At 37.4% G+C, this 19,146-nt stretch overlaps 1 protein-coding gene across 2 annotated transcripts in view; it reads left to right on the top strand.

The window, feature by feature from the left end:
- The window catches only part of GMPS (guanine monophosphate synthase), an 89,891-nt gene that overhangs the window by 17,798 nt on the left and 52,947 nt on the right, over positions 1-19,146 (top strand). For both annotated transcript variants that reach the window (XR_014245278.1, XM_082394366.1), the window contains exon 2: positions 17,750-17,931. Coding sequence is in view for 1 of the 2 variants with exons in the window: in XM_082394366.1 (XP_082250492.1) it covers positions 17,750-17,931 (182 nt within the window). In the remaining variant the exon portion in view is untranslated. The remainder of the gene's footprint in view (positions 1-17,749; positions 17,932-19,146) is intronic.

Below are 19,146 nucleotides of genomic sequence, written 5' to 3'. Positions count from 1 at the left end.
AACAACAACAAAAAACAACCCAATCGAAAAATGGGCAGAAGACCTAAATAGACATTTCTCCAAAGAAGAAAGACAGATAGCCAACAGGCACATGAAAAGATGCTTAACATTGCTAATTATTAGAGAAATGCAAATCAAAACTATAGTTAGGTACCACCTCACACCAGTCAGAATGGGCATCATTAAAAAGTTTACAAATAACAAATGCTGGAGAGGGTGTGGAGAAATGGGAACCCTCCTGCACTGTTGGTGGGAATGTAAGTTGGTGCAGCTACTATGGAGGTTCATCATAAAACTAAAATAGAATTACCATGTGATCCAGCAATCCCACTCCTGGGCATATATCCAGACAAAACTCTAATTCGAAAAGATACATGTACCCCTATGTTCATAACAGCACTATTTACAGTAACCAAGACATGGAAGCACCCTAAATGTCCATCAACAGATGAATAGATAAAGAAGATGTGGTATATATACACAATGGAATATTACTTAACCATAAAAAAGAGCAAAATAGGGCTTCCCTGGTGGTGCAGTGGTTGAGAATCCGCCTGCCAATGCAGGGGACACGGGTTCAAGCCCTGGTCTGGGAAGATCCCACATGCCGCGGAGCAACTGGGCCCGTGAGCCACAACTACTGAGCCTGCGTGTCTGGAGCTTGTGCTCCGCAACAGGAGAGGCCGCGATGGTGAGAGGCCCGCGCACCGCGATGAAGAGTGGCCCCCGCTCGCCGCAACTAGAGAAAGCCCTCGCACAGAAACGAAGACCCAACACAACCAAAAATAAATAAATAAATAAATAAATAAATTAAAAAAAAAAAAAGAGCAAAATAATGCCATTTGCAGCAACGTGGATGCAGCTAGAGATTGTCATACTAAGTGAAGTAAGTCAGAAAGAGAAAGACAAATACCACATGATAACAATTATATGTGGAATCTAAAATATGACACCAAAGAACCTATCTACGAAAAAGAAACAGACTCACAGACATAGAGAACGGACTTGTGGTTGCCAAGGGAGAAGGGGGTTGAGGGAGGGATGAGTGGGAGGTTGGGGTTAGCAGATGTAAGCTCTTACATGTAGAATGGATAAACAACAAGGTCCTACTGTATAGCACAGGGAACTATATTCAATATCCTATGATAAACCATAATGGAAAAGAATATAAAAAAAGAATGTATATATATGTATAACTGAATCATTTTGCTGTACAGCAGAAATTAACAACATTGTAAATCAACTATACTTCAGTTACAAAAAAAGAGTTACATATGTCTTGTCTCTATTTTTGTAGGTTAAGATTGATCGGTTGATTCAGGGTGTTGCCATCTGATTCATCTGTTATCAAATTTCTCATCAGTCTTTAACCTAATGATTTTAATAGCCAACACCTAGTTCAGTGCTTCTCACAGATCTGCAATAAAGATCCAGTTTTTAAAAAAAATTTCCAATCCTACCGTGACTGCTATTTTTACAAAATACAATAAACTTTTAGACAAAAGAAATTTAAAACTCTAAGACATAGAAAGTAAAAGCCCCAAATTTTTATTATAGATCCAAGGAAATAAAATTACTGTCAACTTGTTATATAAGTTTATGAATGCTTATATAAAATTTATGTACCTTTTGTTATTATGAACTGGCAACAGTTTGCATACCAGCACTGATCCTTTTGTGGGCCACAGTAGCCTTAAATACATTATTTTATGAGAGATTGCAAAATGGTGATATTCTAATTCTATTCTTTCTGGAACTGTTTATAAAGAACTTTCTTTCATTTACTGTGTGGTTACTTGTGACAGAGTTGAGAGTAGAAAGGCAGAATGCATGCTTGATTCCTTCCCTAACTTTCACCAATTTTGTGCATAATTTTTTCAAGTTCTGTTAACTCATTATTTTCAACAAAGTGTAGTTCAGGCACATGTTACAGTAGAAAGGGCAAGATGTAGAAAGGAGTTTGGGTTTATGAAGTATAATAGTTGTATCTTGAAAAATGGACCATGTGCTAAATACCTGTGAAATGGTGACATTCTACGCTTAAACTTTAAAATTTTTCTTAGGAAAAAATGTATAGATCTAAGCTAAAATTACTTCTTAAAAGTATTTTAGGAGAAGTAATTAAAGGCAAAATTGAGTCTGTTCACAAACTCAGTATATTTAGGAAGAGAAAGCCCTTTGATTATCTTTCCTCTCTGCATGAAAAGTGTCATCTGAGGTTATCTTTAGTATACTGATAGTATGGGGAGATGAACTGAAGAGAGGCTGTTTAGGTATGTAAATCTATAATATTATTTCTATTTCTTTGTCTCTTTGCAAAGAACCTTTGGTTCTTGTTCATGTGAACAGGCAACACACACTTGAATCACCATCCAAAGAAGTATTTTTTGTTAAAGTAGTAGATCTCAGTCACAATTGGAATGCAGTCAGTCAGGAAAACTAAAGGTCAATATAAAGAAAAAATCTGTGAGTGTAACTAAACAGATAAGAGTGAACATGGTTCAAAACTTTTCCTTCTAATATTTTAATGGTATGACAACAGTTGTTACTGAATGTTGTTTCTGTGTGTGTGTGTGTGTGTGTGTGTGTGTGTACATTGCCAACTTTTAGAAGTAGGATGATTTGGGCTAATTAATAGTGGGTTAGATTTATCTAGAGATAACCTTGTTCCTCCGTTGGCTAATGCTCACCATCAAATGGGAAAAGTAGCTATAATAAAACTTTGAAGGATTGAAAAATCATAAGGTAAAGGATAGTGTACTTTAATTTTAGCCAACAGTGCCAAGTTTTCTTAATTATTTAATTTAAAACTGGCTACATAAATATAGTTTGTCAGCCAAATAACATTGCTATAACTTTCTGGAAAGACTCTTTTAGGGTCATATGAAGTCCAAGGGGAAAATATATAATTGATTTCAAAAGATTTAAAACTTAGAATTAGAAATTGTGACACTGGAATAAATTTTTATTTCCCCTGAAGTTGGAAAATAAAGGTAATAAACAGTTGTGTGTTTATTTTCTTACCCAGTGATCATATGTATCAATTAAACCCATTAGAACTATATTTAGCATTAGAACTATATTTAATTTACCTGAGAAGTTGAAATTCCTCAACCATTTCCACGGTTTTAGAGTTTGTGTACATGGGGTCTGGCTGTCTTTAAGTGGGTGCTAGTAGTAGTATCTGAATCCAAGCTAAACCGCTTTTTAATTCATTGATTTAGATAGTACATTCAGACTGTTCATTATGCTCAGCAATAGTGCCCACTTGAACTTGAAAGGAACTGTTGGCACCCTTATACATAAGGGGAGAAGAAGATTTGGAATGACTTTGAAGAATCAAGAGACATATTTGTTTATTCAAAAGAAGATGAAGTTGTAATCAGAACTACTACAAATTGGTTCAGTAAAGGAGAAAAAGTAATTAAATTAGAAGCAATATGGAATTCATAGTAGCATGATCCCACATAACATGTAGAAACGAAGCAGGAACATTGAATAACTACTAGCTTGAAATCTCATTAGGGAAAAGTGTTTCCTCAACATATGAACTCATTAACAAACCAGGAGCAGTAAAAGGCTAAGACAGTGCTCTATGTCACTAGGGACTTGTATTTCCCAAACCTGTTGAACACTGAAAACTTAAAAAAATAGTAATTTATTGAAGATATTTACTGAAGAGGTCTATAGGTTGCATACTTAGATTAAACAAGATAGAGAAAAATGAATGCAGACGAATTGAGTGTTCAGAATTTTTGCTTATAATGCTTAGTATCTACAAATGTATTGAAATTATAAGACAAATGGAACAAAACTTAGTGATCATAATTTAGGCAACATGAAATAGTCGATGATAAGTAAGCGCTGCTTAACCAGATGTATGACATCATTTCCTAAAGGCATTTTATACATTTATTATGTAAAATGAACAACTGTATGTCACCTGTATTCAATAGTTGCACCTAGAATTTTTTATATATATTTCAGAGACTTAGACTTTTTTAGAAGACTTACGTACTACTTAGGTATAGATAAAACATGTCTATATATCTATTTATATGAAATAAATTAGTTTTAGTATTTCTAAACTTTCTTCATGTTTAGCCTGACTCTTCTGAATTATTTTTTGACTTGAGTTGTCCAGGTCCTGTTTTTCCACAGATCTCTTATTCCATCAAGAATTTTGATGATTCATTATTCCTTGTGAGTACTCAGTTACTTCTGGGATTTTCTTCCAGGCCACTGAGAACTCATTCTGGAATTTTTGACGCTAGCACTTCTTTGTTCTCACCAGAAGATGTCAGTGGAAGTTTTTTTTTTTAAATAAATTTATTTATTTATTTCTGGGTGTGTTGGGTCTTCGTTTCTGTGCGAGGGCTTTCTCCAGTTGTGGCGAGCGGGGGCCACTCTTCATCGCGGTGTGCGGGCTTCTTCACTGTCGCTGCCTCTCTCTGTTGCGGAGCACAGGCTCCAGACGCGCAGGCTCAGTAGTTGTGGCTCACGGGCCTAGTTGCTCTGCGGTATGTGGGATCTTCCCAGACCAGGGCTCGAACCCGTGTTCCCTGCATTGGCAGGCAGATTCTCAACCACTGCGCCACCAGGGAAGCCCAGTGGAAGTTTTTCAGGTAATAACCAGAACTCAGTCAGTCCTTCTTCAAATGGTTTTTATTTTTATTTTTTTAAATAAATTTATTTATTTATTTTTGGCTGCGTTGGGTCTTCGATGCTGCACGCGGGCTTTCTCTAGTTGCAGTGAGTGGGGGCTACTCTTCGTTGCGGTGTGCGAGCTTCTCACTCCGGTGGCTTCTCGTTGTGGAGCACCTAGGCCCGCCTAGGTGCACGGGCTTCAGTAGTTGCAGCACACAGGCTCAGTAGTTGTGGCTCAAGGGCTTAGTTGTTCCACGGCATGTGGGATCTTCCTGGACCAGGGATCGAACCTGTGTCCCCTGCATTGGCAGGTGGATTCTTAACCACTGCGCCACCAGGGAAGCCCGGTTTTTAAATGTTTTGCTGACTGAAGTGTTAAGGGGTCGCACTTGTCCAGGCATACCACTAGGAATAAGGAGCCACTACACTTTCCAGGGATCTTACTCATTCTTACTGCTCACAGAATGCATAGAGAAATGGCGTACTTGGTGAGTTACATAAAGCTCCAGAATGTCTATTCTAGATGACTTTCAGCCATGCTCACCTGTATTTCTTTCCCTGAACTCTTGGGGCATCTTTCTGCTCTAAGGGAGATTTCCTGAGAGATTCCGGGAATCACTTTCCCTTAAAGGATTTTATGTCAAATTGTACATAACTATGACCATGGCAATGACAGCTTTGTCATTGGGCTACTGGAAAATTTAAGATATAGCATAATTTCAGAGATGTTTTATTTCTTTCAGTTGACATGTTTGAGATTGATTCAGAGAGGACAGCATACTACTCTGTGGGACTGTGGAGAGTTTAAAAGAGCAGTTTAGGCTGAAGAGTAGGCCAAGGCCTCATAGGACTTGGAAAGTATTTTGGACTTTATTGAACTTTATTCTAAGGGAAAGTCACTGTAGGGTTTTAAGCAGGGGGAGGACTTGAATCAGATTTTTTTTTTCTTTCAAGCAAACAGTCATGTTAACCAAGTGATCAAAGTCAGTATTACCAATAGTGGAACAAAGTGACATTGTGTCCTTGCCATTGTATGAGATCAGGAGAAGGCAGTGTAAAATCATCACTAATGTAAAGTTGTTGCCAAAAAAAAATGTTTATCTAGAGTCTAATCATGAGACAGGAAACCCATCCTGGTGGTGGGTCATTCTACAAAAAGCTACTCTGAACTTTTAAAAATGTCAGTGTCATGAAAGACCATAAAAATGTGAAGAGGTGAATAGTTCTAGATTAATGTGTGTGCAAAATATGTGTGGTCTTTGATAGGGTTCTGAAATTAAAGGAAAAAAAAGCCATAAAGGTATTTGTGACATTTGGGAAAATTTGTTTATAGATACTATCAGTGTTAAATTTCTTGGGTGTGAAAATGGTATTGTAGTTATGCAGGGGAATGTTCCAGTTTGTAGGAGGTCCATGATGAAAAGACTTTTGGGGAGTGAAAAATCTACAATTTACTTTCCAGTTGTTCAGGGGAAAAAGTATATATATATAGGTAGAAATAAACCCAATGTGGCAAAATGTTACTAATTGTTAAATTTAGTAGGAAGATGCTGTTCATTGTACCATACTTTCAACTTTTTGTAGGTTCAAAATTTTTCAAAATAAAAGGAGGGTATAACAAGCATATGGTAAGGTCAAGAGCTATAGTCTCTTTGTTTTAACCCTTTAGTTGTAGGCTCAAACTTCGTTCAGCATTGTATGTGAGGTGATGGGCTCTTATGAAAAACCTTTGGTGAGGTTGATTCATCTAAAGTACCTGAGATGTTGGATAATTTTGTGAAGAAACTGTACTGTTTTTTTAGTTATAGGTGTGGTGAGATTAGATAGATAAACGTGGTCAAACTTCCAGTAGCCTTTTGATAATGAAAGGATTATTCTGAGTAGTTGAGAATCTCAGATCACCAAAATGGGTGTGGGTGGGTAATTTTAAAATCTTTCTTAACCCTAAAACTTTTAATTTTATTTCAACAATTGAAGGCTCCTAATTTGAAAGGGCTTTTAAAGGCAACTACCTGAATAAGTTTAGTATTGATGAAATTCAATTTAAAAAATCATTTATATAGTATAATAGTTCTTTTCTTAGAGACGTCAACAGAACATTATTTCACTCATGTAAGGAAACTTTTTAAAGTAATAAAGCTTACCCCTTTTAAGTACCAAAATATTAAAAAGTAAAATAACTTTGAAGGTAGTCTTCCAGAAATATAATGCATATTTACCCACTTTTCTTCTGCAGTGCTAATTATTTTGGGGTTTGAAAAGACTTACATTTTAGTCCTATCCCCAGGCAACTGACATTTTCTTCATCTGTAAAACAAATACATTATGAATAAGAAAATATGTAAGACACCTGAAATAATAGGTACAGACTCTTAGTTCCCTTCTTTTGCTTTATTTAAAAAATCTTTATTGTAAAATAAGACACATGTAAAGAAAACTACACGCAACAAATGTGTAGTTGAGTTATGTTTTGTTTATTTATTTATTTATTTTTTAAAATTTATTTATTTAATTTATTTATTTTTGGCTGTGTTGGATCTTCGTTTCTGTGCAAGGGCTTTCTCCAGTTGTGGCAAGCGGGGGCCACTCTTCATCGCGGTGCGCGGGCCTCTCACTATCGCGGCCTCTCTTGTTGCGGAGCACAGGCTCCAGATGCGCAGGCTCAGTAGTTGTGGCTCACGGGCCCAGTCGCTCCGCGGCATGTGGGATCTTCCCAGACCAGGGCTCGAACCCGTGTCCCCTGCATTAGCAGGCAGATTCTCAACCACTGTGCCAGCAGGGAAGCCCGAGTTATAAGTTTTTATCCAATATATTCAAAGGTTTTTTTTCTTTAAAGCCAAATAATATTGTTGAGAGTATGTCTTGGGATTGGTCTTTCTGGATTTATAGTCTAATTTTGATTCATATTCTTTCATGCCTTGCATAATTTTAATACCTTTTAGCTTATTTAGAAATAGCACATTCCAGTTTTCATCTGTTGTTTGAGTTTGTCTTTCTGTTTTGCTCTCTTTAGAGATATTATTCTATTCCTTATTTCCTTTTTCACTTTTAGTAACTTTGTATGGAATTTAACTTCTATGCTTACTGATTCTCTTCCATGCAAACTTAATTTCTTGCATTTTACTTTTTTTTAATTTTTATTTTATATTGGAGTATAGTTGATTAACAGTGTTCTGTTAGTATCAGGTGTATTTCTTGCTTTTTTTTTTTTTTTCTCTTGGCTGCCCACATGGATCTTAGTTTTGGGACCAGGGATGGAACCCATGCCCTCTGCAGTGGAAGCGTGGAGTCCTAACCATTGGACCACCAGGAAATTCCTAGTATTTCTTGCATTTTTAGAATACCTTCTAAATTTTCAGATACTTTCTACGAATTGATAGAGCTCCCTTTTCTGTTAAAATCATGGTAGTTTGTTTTCTGAGCATTCCTGGCACTGATTCCTCCCCACACTTCAGTCTGGCCCTTCTGTTTTCCTTATCTTTTTTTTTTAATTTTTGAAATTTATTTTATTTATTTTTTTATACAGCAGGTTCTTATTAGTCATCCATTTTATACACATCAGTGTACACATGTCAATCCCAATCGCCCAATTCATCACACCACCACCCCAACCCCGCCATGGCTTTCCCCCCTTGGTGTCCATACATTTGTTCTCTACATCTGTGTCTCAATTTCTGCCTTGCAAACTGGTTCATCTGTACCATTTTTCTAGGTTCCACATATATGCGTTAATATACGATGTTTTTCTCTTTCTGACTTACTTCACTCTGTATGACAGTCTCTAGATCCATCCACGTCTCAGCAAATGACCCAGTTTTGTTCCTTTTAATGTCTGAGTAATATTCCATTGTATATATGTACCACATCTCCTTTATCCATTCGTCTGTCGATGGGCATTTAGGTTGCTTCCATGACCTGGCTATTGTAAATAGTGCTGCAATGAACATTGGGGTGCATGTGTCTTTTTGAATTATGGTTTTCTCTGGGTATATGCCCAGTAGTGGGATTGCTGGATCATATGGTAATTCTATTTTTAGTTGCATTGAATCTGTAGATTGCTTTGGGTAGTATAGTCATTTTCACAATATTGATTCTTCCAATCCAAGGACATGGTATATCTATCCATCTGTTGATATCATCTTTAATTTCTTTCATCAGTTTCTTATAGTTTTCTGCATACAGATCTTTTGTTCTCCCTAGGTAGGTTTATTCCTAGGTATTTTATTATTTTTGTTGCAGTGGTAAATGGGAGTATTTCCTTAATTTCTCTTTCAGATTTTTCATCTTTAGTGTATAGAAATGCAAGAGATTTCTGTGCATTAATTTTGTATCCTGCAACTTTACCAAATTCATTGATTAGCTCTAGTCGTTTTTCTGGTGACATCTTTAGGATTCTCTATGTTACAGTATCATGTCATCTGCAAACAGTGACAGTTTTACTTCTTCTTTTCCAATTTGTATTCCTTTTATTTCTTTTTCTTCTCTGATTGCCAAGGCTAGGACTTCTAAAACTATATTGAATAATAGCGGTGAGATTGGACATCCGTATCTTGTTCCTGATCTTAGAGGAAATGCTTTCAGTTTTTCACCATTGAGAATGATGTTTGCTGTGGGTTTGTCGTATATGGCCTTTATTATGTTGCGGTAGGTTCCTTCTATGCCCACTTTCTGGAGAGTTTTTATAATAAATGGGTGTTGAATTTTGTCAGAAGCTTTTTCTGCATCTATTGAGATGATCATATGGTTTTTATTCTTCAGTTCGTTAATATGGTATATCACATTGATTGTTTTGCATATATTGAAGAATCCTTGCATCCCTGGGATAAATCCCACTTGATCATGGTGTATGATCCTTTTAATGTGCTGTTGGATTCTGTCTGCTAGGATTTTGTTGAGGATTTTTGCATGTGTATTCATCAGTGATATTGGTCTGTAATTTTCTTTTTTTCTAGTATCTTTGTCTCATTTTGCTATCAGGGTGGTGGTGGCCTCATAGAATGAGTTTGGGAGTGTTCCTTCCTCCACAGTTTTTTGGAAGACTTTGAGGAGGATGGGTGTTAGCTCTTCTCTAAATGTTTGATAGAATTCACCTGTGAAGCCATCTGGTCCTGGACTTTCGTTTGTTGGAAGATTTTTAATCACAGTTTCAATTTCATTACTTGTTATTGGTCTGTTCATATTTTCTGTTTCTTCCTGGTTCAGTCTTGGAAGGTTATACCTTTCTAAGAATTTGTCCATTTCTTCCAGGTTGTCCATTTTATTGGCATAGAGTTGCTTGTAGTGGTCTCTTAGGATGCTTTGTATTTCTGTGGTGTCTGTTGTAGCTTCTCCTTTTTCATTTCTAATTTTATTGATTTGAGTCCTCTCTCTCTTTTTCTTGATGAGTCTGGCTAATGGTTTATCAATTTCGTTTATCTTCTCAAAGAACCAGCTTTTAGTTTTATTGATCTTTGCTATTGTTTTCTTTGTTTCTATTTCATTTATTTCCTCTCTGATCTTTATGATTTCTTTCCTTCTGCTAACTTTGGGTTTTGTTTGCTCTTCTTTCTCTAATTCCTTTAGGTGTAAGGTTAGATTGTTTATTTGAGATTTTTCTTGTTTCCTGAGATACGCTTGTATTGTTATAAACTTCCCTCTTAGAACTGCTTTTGCTGCATCCCATAGGTTTTGGATTGTCGTGTTTTTGTTGGCATTTGTTTCTAGGTATTTTTTGATTTCCTCTTTGATTTCTTCAGTGATCTCTTGGTTATTTGGTAAAGTAGTGTTTAGCCTCCATGTGTTTGTGTTTTTTACGTTTTTTCCCCTGTAATTCATTTCTAATCTCATAGCGTTGTGGTCAGAAAAGATGCTTGATAAGATTTCAATTTTCTTAAATTTACTGAGGCTTGATTTGTGACCCAAGATGTGATCTATCCTGGAGAATGTTCCGTGCGCACTTGAGAAGAAAGTGTAATCTGCTGTTTTTGGATGGAATGTCTTATAAATATCAATTAAATCTATCTGGTTTATTGTGTCATTTAAAGCTTGTGTTTCCTTATTAATTTTCTGTTGGATGATCTGTCCATTGGTGTAAGTGAGGTGTTAAAGTGCCCCACTATTATTGTGTTACTGTCGATTTCCTCTTTTACAGCTGTTAGCAGTTGCCTTATGTCGTGAGGTGCTCCTATGTTGGGTGCATATATATTTATAATTGTTATATCTTCTTCTTGGATTGATCCCTTGATCATTATGTAGTGTCCTTCCTTGTCTCTTGTAACATTCTTTATTTTAAAGTCTATTTTATCTGATAGGAATATTGCTACTTCAGCTTTCTTTTGATTTCCTTTTGCATGGAATATCTTTTTCCATCCCCTCACCTTCAGTCTGTATGTGTCCCTAGGTCTGAAGTGGGTCTCTTGTAGACAGCATATATATGGGTTTTGGGTTTTTTTTGTGCCCATTTGCTGCTGTAATTGATGGTTATCAACTTTTTTTTTTTTTAATGTTAAGATGTTGTGATCATTATTTATTTACTTATTTATTTTAATGATGATCAAAGCTTGATGGTATTCACATTGCTTAATTTGTGTCATGCTTTATTTATTTATTTATTTATTTATGGCTGTGTTGGGTCTTCGTTTCTGTGCGAGGGCTTTCTCTAGTTGTGGCAAGCAGGGGCCACTCTTCATCGCGGTGTGCGGGCCTCTCACTATCGCGGCCTCTCTTGCTGCAGAGCACAGGCTCCAGACGCGCAGGCTCAGTAATCGTGGCTCACAGGCCCAGCCGCTCCGCGGCATGTGGGATCTTCCCGGACCAGGGCTTGAACCCGTGTCCCCTGCATTGGCAGGCAGACTCTCAACCACTGCACCACCAGGGAAGCCCGGGGTCTTGTTTTTGTATCCATTCAGCAAGCCTGTGTCTTTTGGTTGGAGCATTTAATGCATTCACATTTAAGGTAATTATCGATATGTTATGTTCCTATGACCATTTTCTTAATTGTTTTGGGTTTGTTTTTGTAGGTCCTTTTCTTCTCTTGTGTTTCCCACTTAGAGAAGTTCCTTTAGCATTTGTTGTAGAGCTGGTTTGGTGGTGCTGAATTCTCTTAGCTTTTGCTTGTCTGTAAAGCTTTTGATTTCCCCATCGAATCTGAATGAGATCCCTGCCGGGTAGAGTAATTTTGGTTGTAGGTTCTTCCCTTTCATCACTTTAAGTATATCATGCCACTCCCTTCTGGCTTGTAGAGTTTCTGCTGAGAAATTAGCTGTTAACCTTATGGGAGTTCCCTTGTATGTTATTTGTCGTTTTTCCTTTGCTGATTTCAATAATTTTTCTTTGTGTTTATTTTTTGCCAATTTGATTACTATGTGTCTCGGCGTTTTTCTCTTTGGGTTTATCCTGTATGGGACTCTCTGCGCTTCCTGGACTTGGGTGGCTATTTCCTTTCCCTTGTTAGGGAAGTTTTCGACTATAATCTCTTCAAATGTTTTCTCGGGTCCTTTCTCTCTCTCTTCTCCTTCTGGGACCCCTATAATGCGAATGTTGTTGCATTTAATGTTGTCCCAGAGGTCTCTTAGGCTGTCTTCATTTCTTTTCATTCTTTTTTCTTTATTCTGTTCTGCAGCAGTGAATTCCACCATTCTGTCTTCCAGGCCACTTATCCGTTCTTCTGCCTCAGTTATTCTATTGATTCCTTCTAGTGTAGTTTTCATTTCACTTATTGTATTGTTCTTCTCTGTTTGTTTGTTCTTTAATTCTTCTAGGTCTTTGTTAAACATTTCTTGCATCCTCTCGATCTTTGTCTCCATTCTTTTTCTGAGGTCTTGGATCATCTTCACTATCATTATTCTGAATTCTTTTTCTGGAAGGTTGCCTATCTCCACTTCATTTAGTTGTTTTTCTGGGGTTTTATCTTGTTCCTTCATCTGGTACGTAGCTCTCTGCCTTTTCATCTTGTCTGTCTTTCTGTGAATATGGTTTTTGTTCCACAGGCTGCAGGATTGTCATTTTTCTTGGTTCTGCTGTCTGCCCTCTGGTGGATGAGGCTATATAAGAGGCTTTTGCGATGGGAGGGACTGGTGGTGGGTAGAGCTGAGGTTTGCTCTGGTGGGCAGAGCTCAGTAAAACTTTAATCCGTTTGACTGCTGATGGGTAGGGCTGGGTTCCCTCCCTGTTGGTTGTTTGGCCTGAGGCAACCCAACACTGGAGCCTACCTGGGCTCTTTGGTGGGGCTAATGGCAGACTCTGGGAGGGCTCATGCCAAGGAGTACTTTCCAGAACTTCTGCTGCCAGTGTCCTTGTCCCCATGGTGAGCCACAGCCACTCCCTGCCTCTGCAGGAGACCCTCCAACACTAGAAGGTAGGTCTGGTTCAGTCTCCCCTGGGGTCACTGCTCCTTCCCCTGGGTCCCAATCCACACACTACTTTGTGTGTGCCCTCCAAGAGTGGAGTCTCTGTTTCCCCAGTCCTGTCAAAGTCCTGCAGTCAAATCCCACTAGCCTTCAAAGTCTGATTCTCTAGGAATTCCTCCTCCCATTGCCAGACCCCCCAGGTTGGGAAGACTGACGTGGGGCTCAGAACCATCACTCCAGTGGGTGGACTTCTGTGCTCTAAGTGTTCTGCAGTCTGTGAATCACCCACGCAGCAGTTATGGGATCTGATTTTGCTGTGATTGTGCCCCTCCTACTGTCTCATTGTGGCTTCTCCTTTGTCTTTGGATGTGGGGTATCTTTTTTGGTGAGTTCCAGTGTCTTCCTGTCGATGATTGTCCAGCAGCTAGTTGTGATTCTGGTGTTCTCACAAGAGGGAGTGAGAGCACGTCCTTCTACTCCGCCATCTTGGTTCAGGCTTATCCTATTAATTTTGATTCTGATCGCAGCAGTTGCTCCTTATTGTGAGCCCTGACCCAGAAGGGAGTCCTGGCCTGTCAGTTTCAAAGGTTCAGGGGAATTAAACCCATTCCACCCTTTAGGCTTTACCTTTGGTTCTCTTGCTGCCTCTGCTCCATTGGAGTGGCCACACCTTCTCCCAATGCAGCTGCTGTTCTTCAATTGGCCCCTGTGCCTTTTAGCTACCCCCTGTTGGCCATTGTGGAATTCTCCGGTTTTCTTTAATGAGTCCTGGTTGCTTCCGACACAGATGCTGTAACACCAGGGATTGTGGCTCTGGTAGTTCATTCCCACTAGCTTGTATTTTGGGTTTCTTGGAGGAATAACTTGTCATTTAGTTATATGATATATGTCTTGGGTTCTGGTTTTGCTATCCAGTGGTCAGTGATATGAGGAGATTCAGGAAGATCCAAAAATGATGCCATTTCCATCTTTATAGAACCTGCAAGATTCTTTTGCCTTATTCTTAAATAGGGTGCTGAATATGGTTTAGTTTTTACTTAACATTCTTGCTATCATAAAAGATATGAACATTACTTACTTTATTATGATGACTTCAGATCACCTGAGAGGGGTAGCCTTCGTCTTTAGTTTTAAATCAATTTTATAAATAGATATAGTAGGTTTTTTTGGCTTGTGATGTTGAATTTCATTTGTCTCGACTACTGACGTGACTAATGAGCTATTTTTCTCTTTAAGGTGCTCTTTCTAATCCCTTGAAGGTTTGGAAGCCTAATGATCAAACTTTATAACTCTGTGTGAAGTAAGAGTAAATAGATTCAAGGTTTTCAGGGAAAGAAACTTTTGCTTTTATTACTGGTGACCTTTTTGCTTTTCCCTGAGTTGTTGAAGCTTTTTGCTTGATAGTCAAGTTGATAGCTGAGGTAGAAAGAAGTGAGGCAAGGATTCAGTGTTTCCTCAGTGATCTCTGATGTCATTCGATTGAACAGTTTTAAAACGTGCTAAGAAAACAGTATAAAATTTTCTTTTAAAACTAATTCATTTAAGAAAAAAATGGTTGGGCTTCCCTGGTGGCGCAGTGGTTGGGGGTCTGCCTGCCAATGCAGGGGACGCGGGTTCGGGCCCTGGTCTGGGAGGATCCCACATGCTGCGGAGCAACTTGGCCCGTGAGCCACAATTACTGAGCCTGCGCGTCTGGAGCCTGTGCTCGGCAGTGAGAGGCCGCGATAGTGAGAGGCCCGCGCACCGCGATGAAGAGTGGCCCCCGCTCGCCGCAACTAGAGAAAGCCCTCGCACAGAAACGAAGACCCAACAAAGCCATACATACATACATACATACATACATCAGAAGAATGTAAGCAGACAAGAATAGCATTAAAAAAATAAAAAAAGAAAAAAAAGAAAAAAGAAAAAAATGGTTGATTTAAGGAAATAGTCCTCTCTGTGTGGTAGTAAAATGATCGTAAAAATGGACTTGCAAGCTGAAACCATGCAAAGCAATCATATAATCAGTAGGAAAATTATGATGGTTTTGTGACGTTTTAAAAATTTTTGTTGAAATATTAATTCTTACTGTTAATTTTAAAGAATAGGGAAGTAGTGAAACTACTGTTTAGTATAACTTAAAACTTTAGAAACATTGAGAATTGTGTTTTATTTCTTTTTAAACTACTCTTTATAAGTTTTTTACACAGTACTTCCCTTCACATCTTTTCTGTGTTCTGATGGCTTTCAACATTTTATCCTTTGCACTTTGAATATCATGAAATATCTCCAAGAGTTTCTTTAATTTGAAGTATTTTCTCAGAGTGACTTCCTCTGGGACATTGTTATCTGTTTTATCACAACCACTCATTGATGTTGGTAAGTTGCCTTCACTAAGTTCCTCTGACTGCACATCTAGAGGGGCTTATACTGCAGCAGTGTCAGCCTTGCCACGGCCAGCTGTTTCTTCTATAATTCTATTTACATTGGATTCGAAATTCGCTTCTAGCATATCACTTTTAATTTCTTTGCTGCATTTTCATCTTTGTTGATTATCCATATGTGTAAAATGGCATGTGGATTTATCATTGGCCAACAAGAAGGCAGCACAGTTGCACTCTCGGCTGTTCGTTGTTGCAGTGACTAATCACCAGTAGACTTTTAGAGAAGGGACATGATTGGCTACTGACTGTGATGTTCATCTTATTTATGTGATGATTTGTGGACTGAGGAGCAAAGTTTGTACTTTATGTAATTATTATATGTTAATGTATGTTAAATGAAATTGGAGCCATGATATTGGGGACTGTTTGTAGTTAACTAAACCCTGGTATAAAGCATGGCATGAAATTCTTGCGTATCAGAATCATGCAAAATGAGAACTCTGCCTGTAATATGAGAAAACAGGTTGTACTTGGATTTGGTGAAAATTGTGAAGGTGATAATGGACCTAAATCTGAGACATTTACACAATAACATAGTGGTCTTTAAAAAGTATTTTATTCTTTACAAAAAATAAATTAAAAAATTTTTAGGTAAATTCCTAAAAGGGAAATGTGTGTGTATATACGTATACTAAGACTAAGGGTAAAGGTGTGAAAGGAGAAAGTTTTAGCATTTCTTGCATTAATATATTCTATAAACTTCTGTTTTCTGTGATCTGATTATTCTACATTGCTTGATATTCTTATGATTAAAACCTTCATTTTGTGATCTGAGGAATTCCTTCTGGCCTATGGTTGGGTTCCTCTCACATATCCTCCTCTGTAGATGCTTATGATTGTTGCTTTTTTCATTACTGCAGTGAAGAAGTGTTAGTGGTGTTGTGAAGCCTGCATTTGTTTTTATTTATTTTTTTAAAAAATATTTATGTATTTATTTATTTGGCTACGCCGGGTTTTAGTTGTGGCACGTGGGATTTTTGTTGTGGTGTGAGGAATCTTTAGTTGCAGCCTGCGGGATCTTTTGGTTGTGGCATGCAGGCTCTTAGTTGTGGCAGGCGGTATCTAGTTCCCTGACCAGGGGTGGAACCTGGGCCCCCTGCATTGGGAGCGTGGAGTCTTAACCTCTGGACCACCAGGGAAGTCACAGTCTGCATGTATTTATTCACTTAAATGGAGAGGGAAGAGGGATGAAAGTGTTACACAGATGCCTAAGGGGCTGGCTTAAGTTTTTTTTTTAGTGTGCAAATTTTACAACTGGAGGGGGAAAAACTACAAAAATATATCTATTGTAAACATTTGAACATACTGAAGAGCATAAAGAAAAATTTTAAATCACCTACTATAGTTCCATTAGTACTCAGATACTGCCTCTGTTAATATTTTGGTGTATATCTTTCTATACATTCTTTTTCATACATGTACATACACTTGCACTTTTACACAAAATGTTTTAAAATGGGATCATATTGTATATGCTTCCTCCAAGTGGATTTACAGGGTACATACACATTTTAAAGCTTTTCCTTTTGTAAAATATACAAAAACAGAATTGAGACTAAAGTGAACACAATATATGTATCACCCAGCTTCAGCGGTTTCAGTACCTATAGTCAATCTTGTTTCATCCATACCCACCTACCCTTGCATTATTTTGAAGCCAGTTCCAGGTAAATATTTTAGCACACTCCAGATAAATATTTCAGCACATATGGTTAAAATTTTATGTTTTGCCAAATTGCTCTCCAGAAAAGTGTTTTCAATGTAGACTTGTCAGAGATAAGATTAAAAAACATTTTAAAACTTTTAGTGTTATGAGTCAGATACATATATATTTTTTCCTCAGGTAATACAAAAAATCCTAATAAAGTGAATTTGGGTATGCTTATATACTCTGGCAGGAAACTTTCAGTTCCTCATCAGTATGTCCCTCATAGGAATGCTGTGACAATTAGATAGGGTGATCATATAATTTATTGCCCAAACTGGGATGCTTTTGAGATTCAAAGGAGGCACTATTAATAATAATGCCAGTATAACAGGCATGGCATAAACCAGTACTGTATTTTGGCACAGCTGGACTGTATGCTTACCCTAGTATTGGATAATGTGCATAAGATGCATTAAACATAAAGTGACTATATCATGTAGTCAGTAGATGGTAACTTTTATTTATGCCTGTGTATGGATATCTATAAAAATCTTTTCTTAAAGAAAAGAAGTGTTTTGAATTGGCAACTCAAAATCCTAAGTTAACAGTTTCTGTGTGTTTTTGGAGCTGACAGTGACCACAGTTTTTAAAAGTAGCTCTAATTTTCATAATTAAGAAGACATTTGTGTTAATATTTGCAGCTGGAGAATGCCGGAGGAGACCTTAAGGATGGCCACCACCACTATGAAGGAGCTGTTGTCATTCTGGATGCGGGTGCTCAGTATGGGAAAGTCATAGACCGGAGAGTGAGGGAACTGTTTGTGCAGTCTGAAATCTTCCCCTTGGAAACACCAGCATTTGCCATAAAAGAGCAAGGATTCCGGTAGACTTTTAACTTACGTTTTTCTGAGGAGGCTGGGCTTAGATTGTAGGATATTTTATTATTAATTTGTTTAGGCACTGAATTACTTAATGAAAATAAGACATGGAATGGTTTTACAAGAAATTTCCCATGGCTCTGGGAATTAAAAGGAATTTAAATGAAAGGAAAAGATTACATTAATTTTATTTGCATAGTTTTAAGAATTTATCATTTGAACACCTTATGTTTCATAGGATATCTGGATCAGACTTAGATTTGGCTATTATGGTCATTCATTCATTCATTCATCCCAGAGCATTTGATCAAAGGAATATATATGTATAATGGCTAGAATACCTAAATTAGAGAGTTCTGTGTACGAGTCTCTTTTGCTTCCTATTCCACAAAACTAGTTTCTAAATTATGAAGACTTCTAATTTTAAGGGCTAATTCCATAGTTTGTACTCTTAAAACTAGTCAAAATGACATCCAACTTGTAACTTCTTCCTTTAACAACTATTTCTGGTTAATGCTGTGTCTTTTCTCTTGGAATTAATGTTTGTTTTTTTATTGAGTGTTATTCAGAAGCAAGCAACTGCAGTTTATATCCTTAATTAGCTCTTAAGCCTTAATGCTGTATTTCTTCCAAAATATAATGTGTTTAATTTTTCTTAAAAACATAATGTTTTTCCATTAGACAAATGGTTAACTTTTAAAAACTTCACAGATGAGTATACATTATCCTTTGTTTCTTGTTTTTGAGATTGAATTGCAAATCAGAAAAGGCAGGTTTACATTTAACTCTGTTCTAGTTTTAGGATGTAGATTAAAAACAGGTATCTCTTTTAAACTGTAGAATTTTGGAGTAAGAAGTTTATCTAATCCAACTGTCTTGATTTGCCAGTAAGAACCAGTTTTAAGGGAATCAAAAACTGCAAGAAATCTGAATGGCTCTCTTGTCAGATCCAAGTTCCATCATTCTCCCAACCCAAAACAAACACAGAAATCCCCAGCAAACTAATTGACCACATGTTTTGGAATAGGGTAACCAATATTGGCAATAGAAGTCTGATTGTTTTTCTTGTCACCTGATTACCTGATCATCAGCAGTTTCTAGGTCCTGCTTATGCCTATAGCTTCTTTTCTCTGTAGAAGAATAGGAACTATAGCACTGTGGCTTTCATTACTATAATCCTTTCTGCTGAGATAGTTATTTGACCACCCTTTTTCTAGAAT

Source organism: Balaenoptera borealis, assembly GCF_965194805.1.
Source record: "Balaenoptera borealis genome assembly, chromosome: 5".
Lineage (NCBI taxonomy): Eukaryota > Metazoa > Chordata > Mammalia > Artiodactyla > Balaenopteridae > Balaenoptera > Balaenoptera borealis.
The sequence above is the reverse complement of the archived record's forward strand: the minus strand, read 5'-3'. Positions and strand labels throughout refer to the sequence as shown.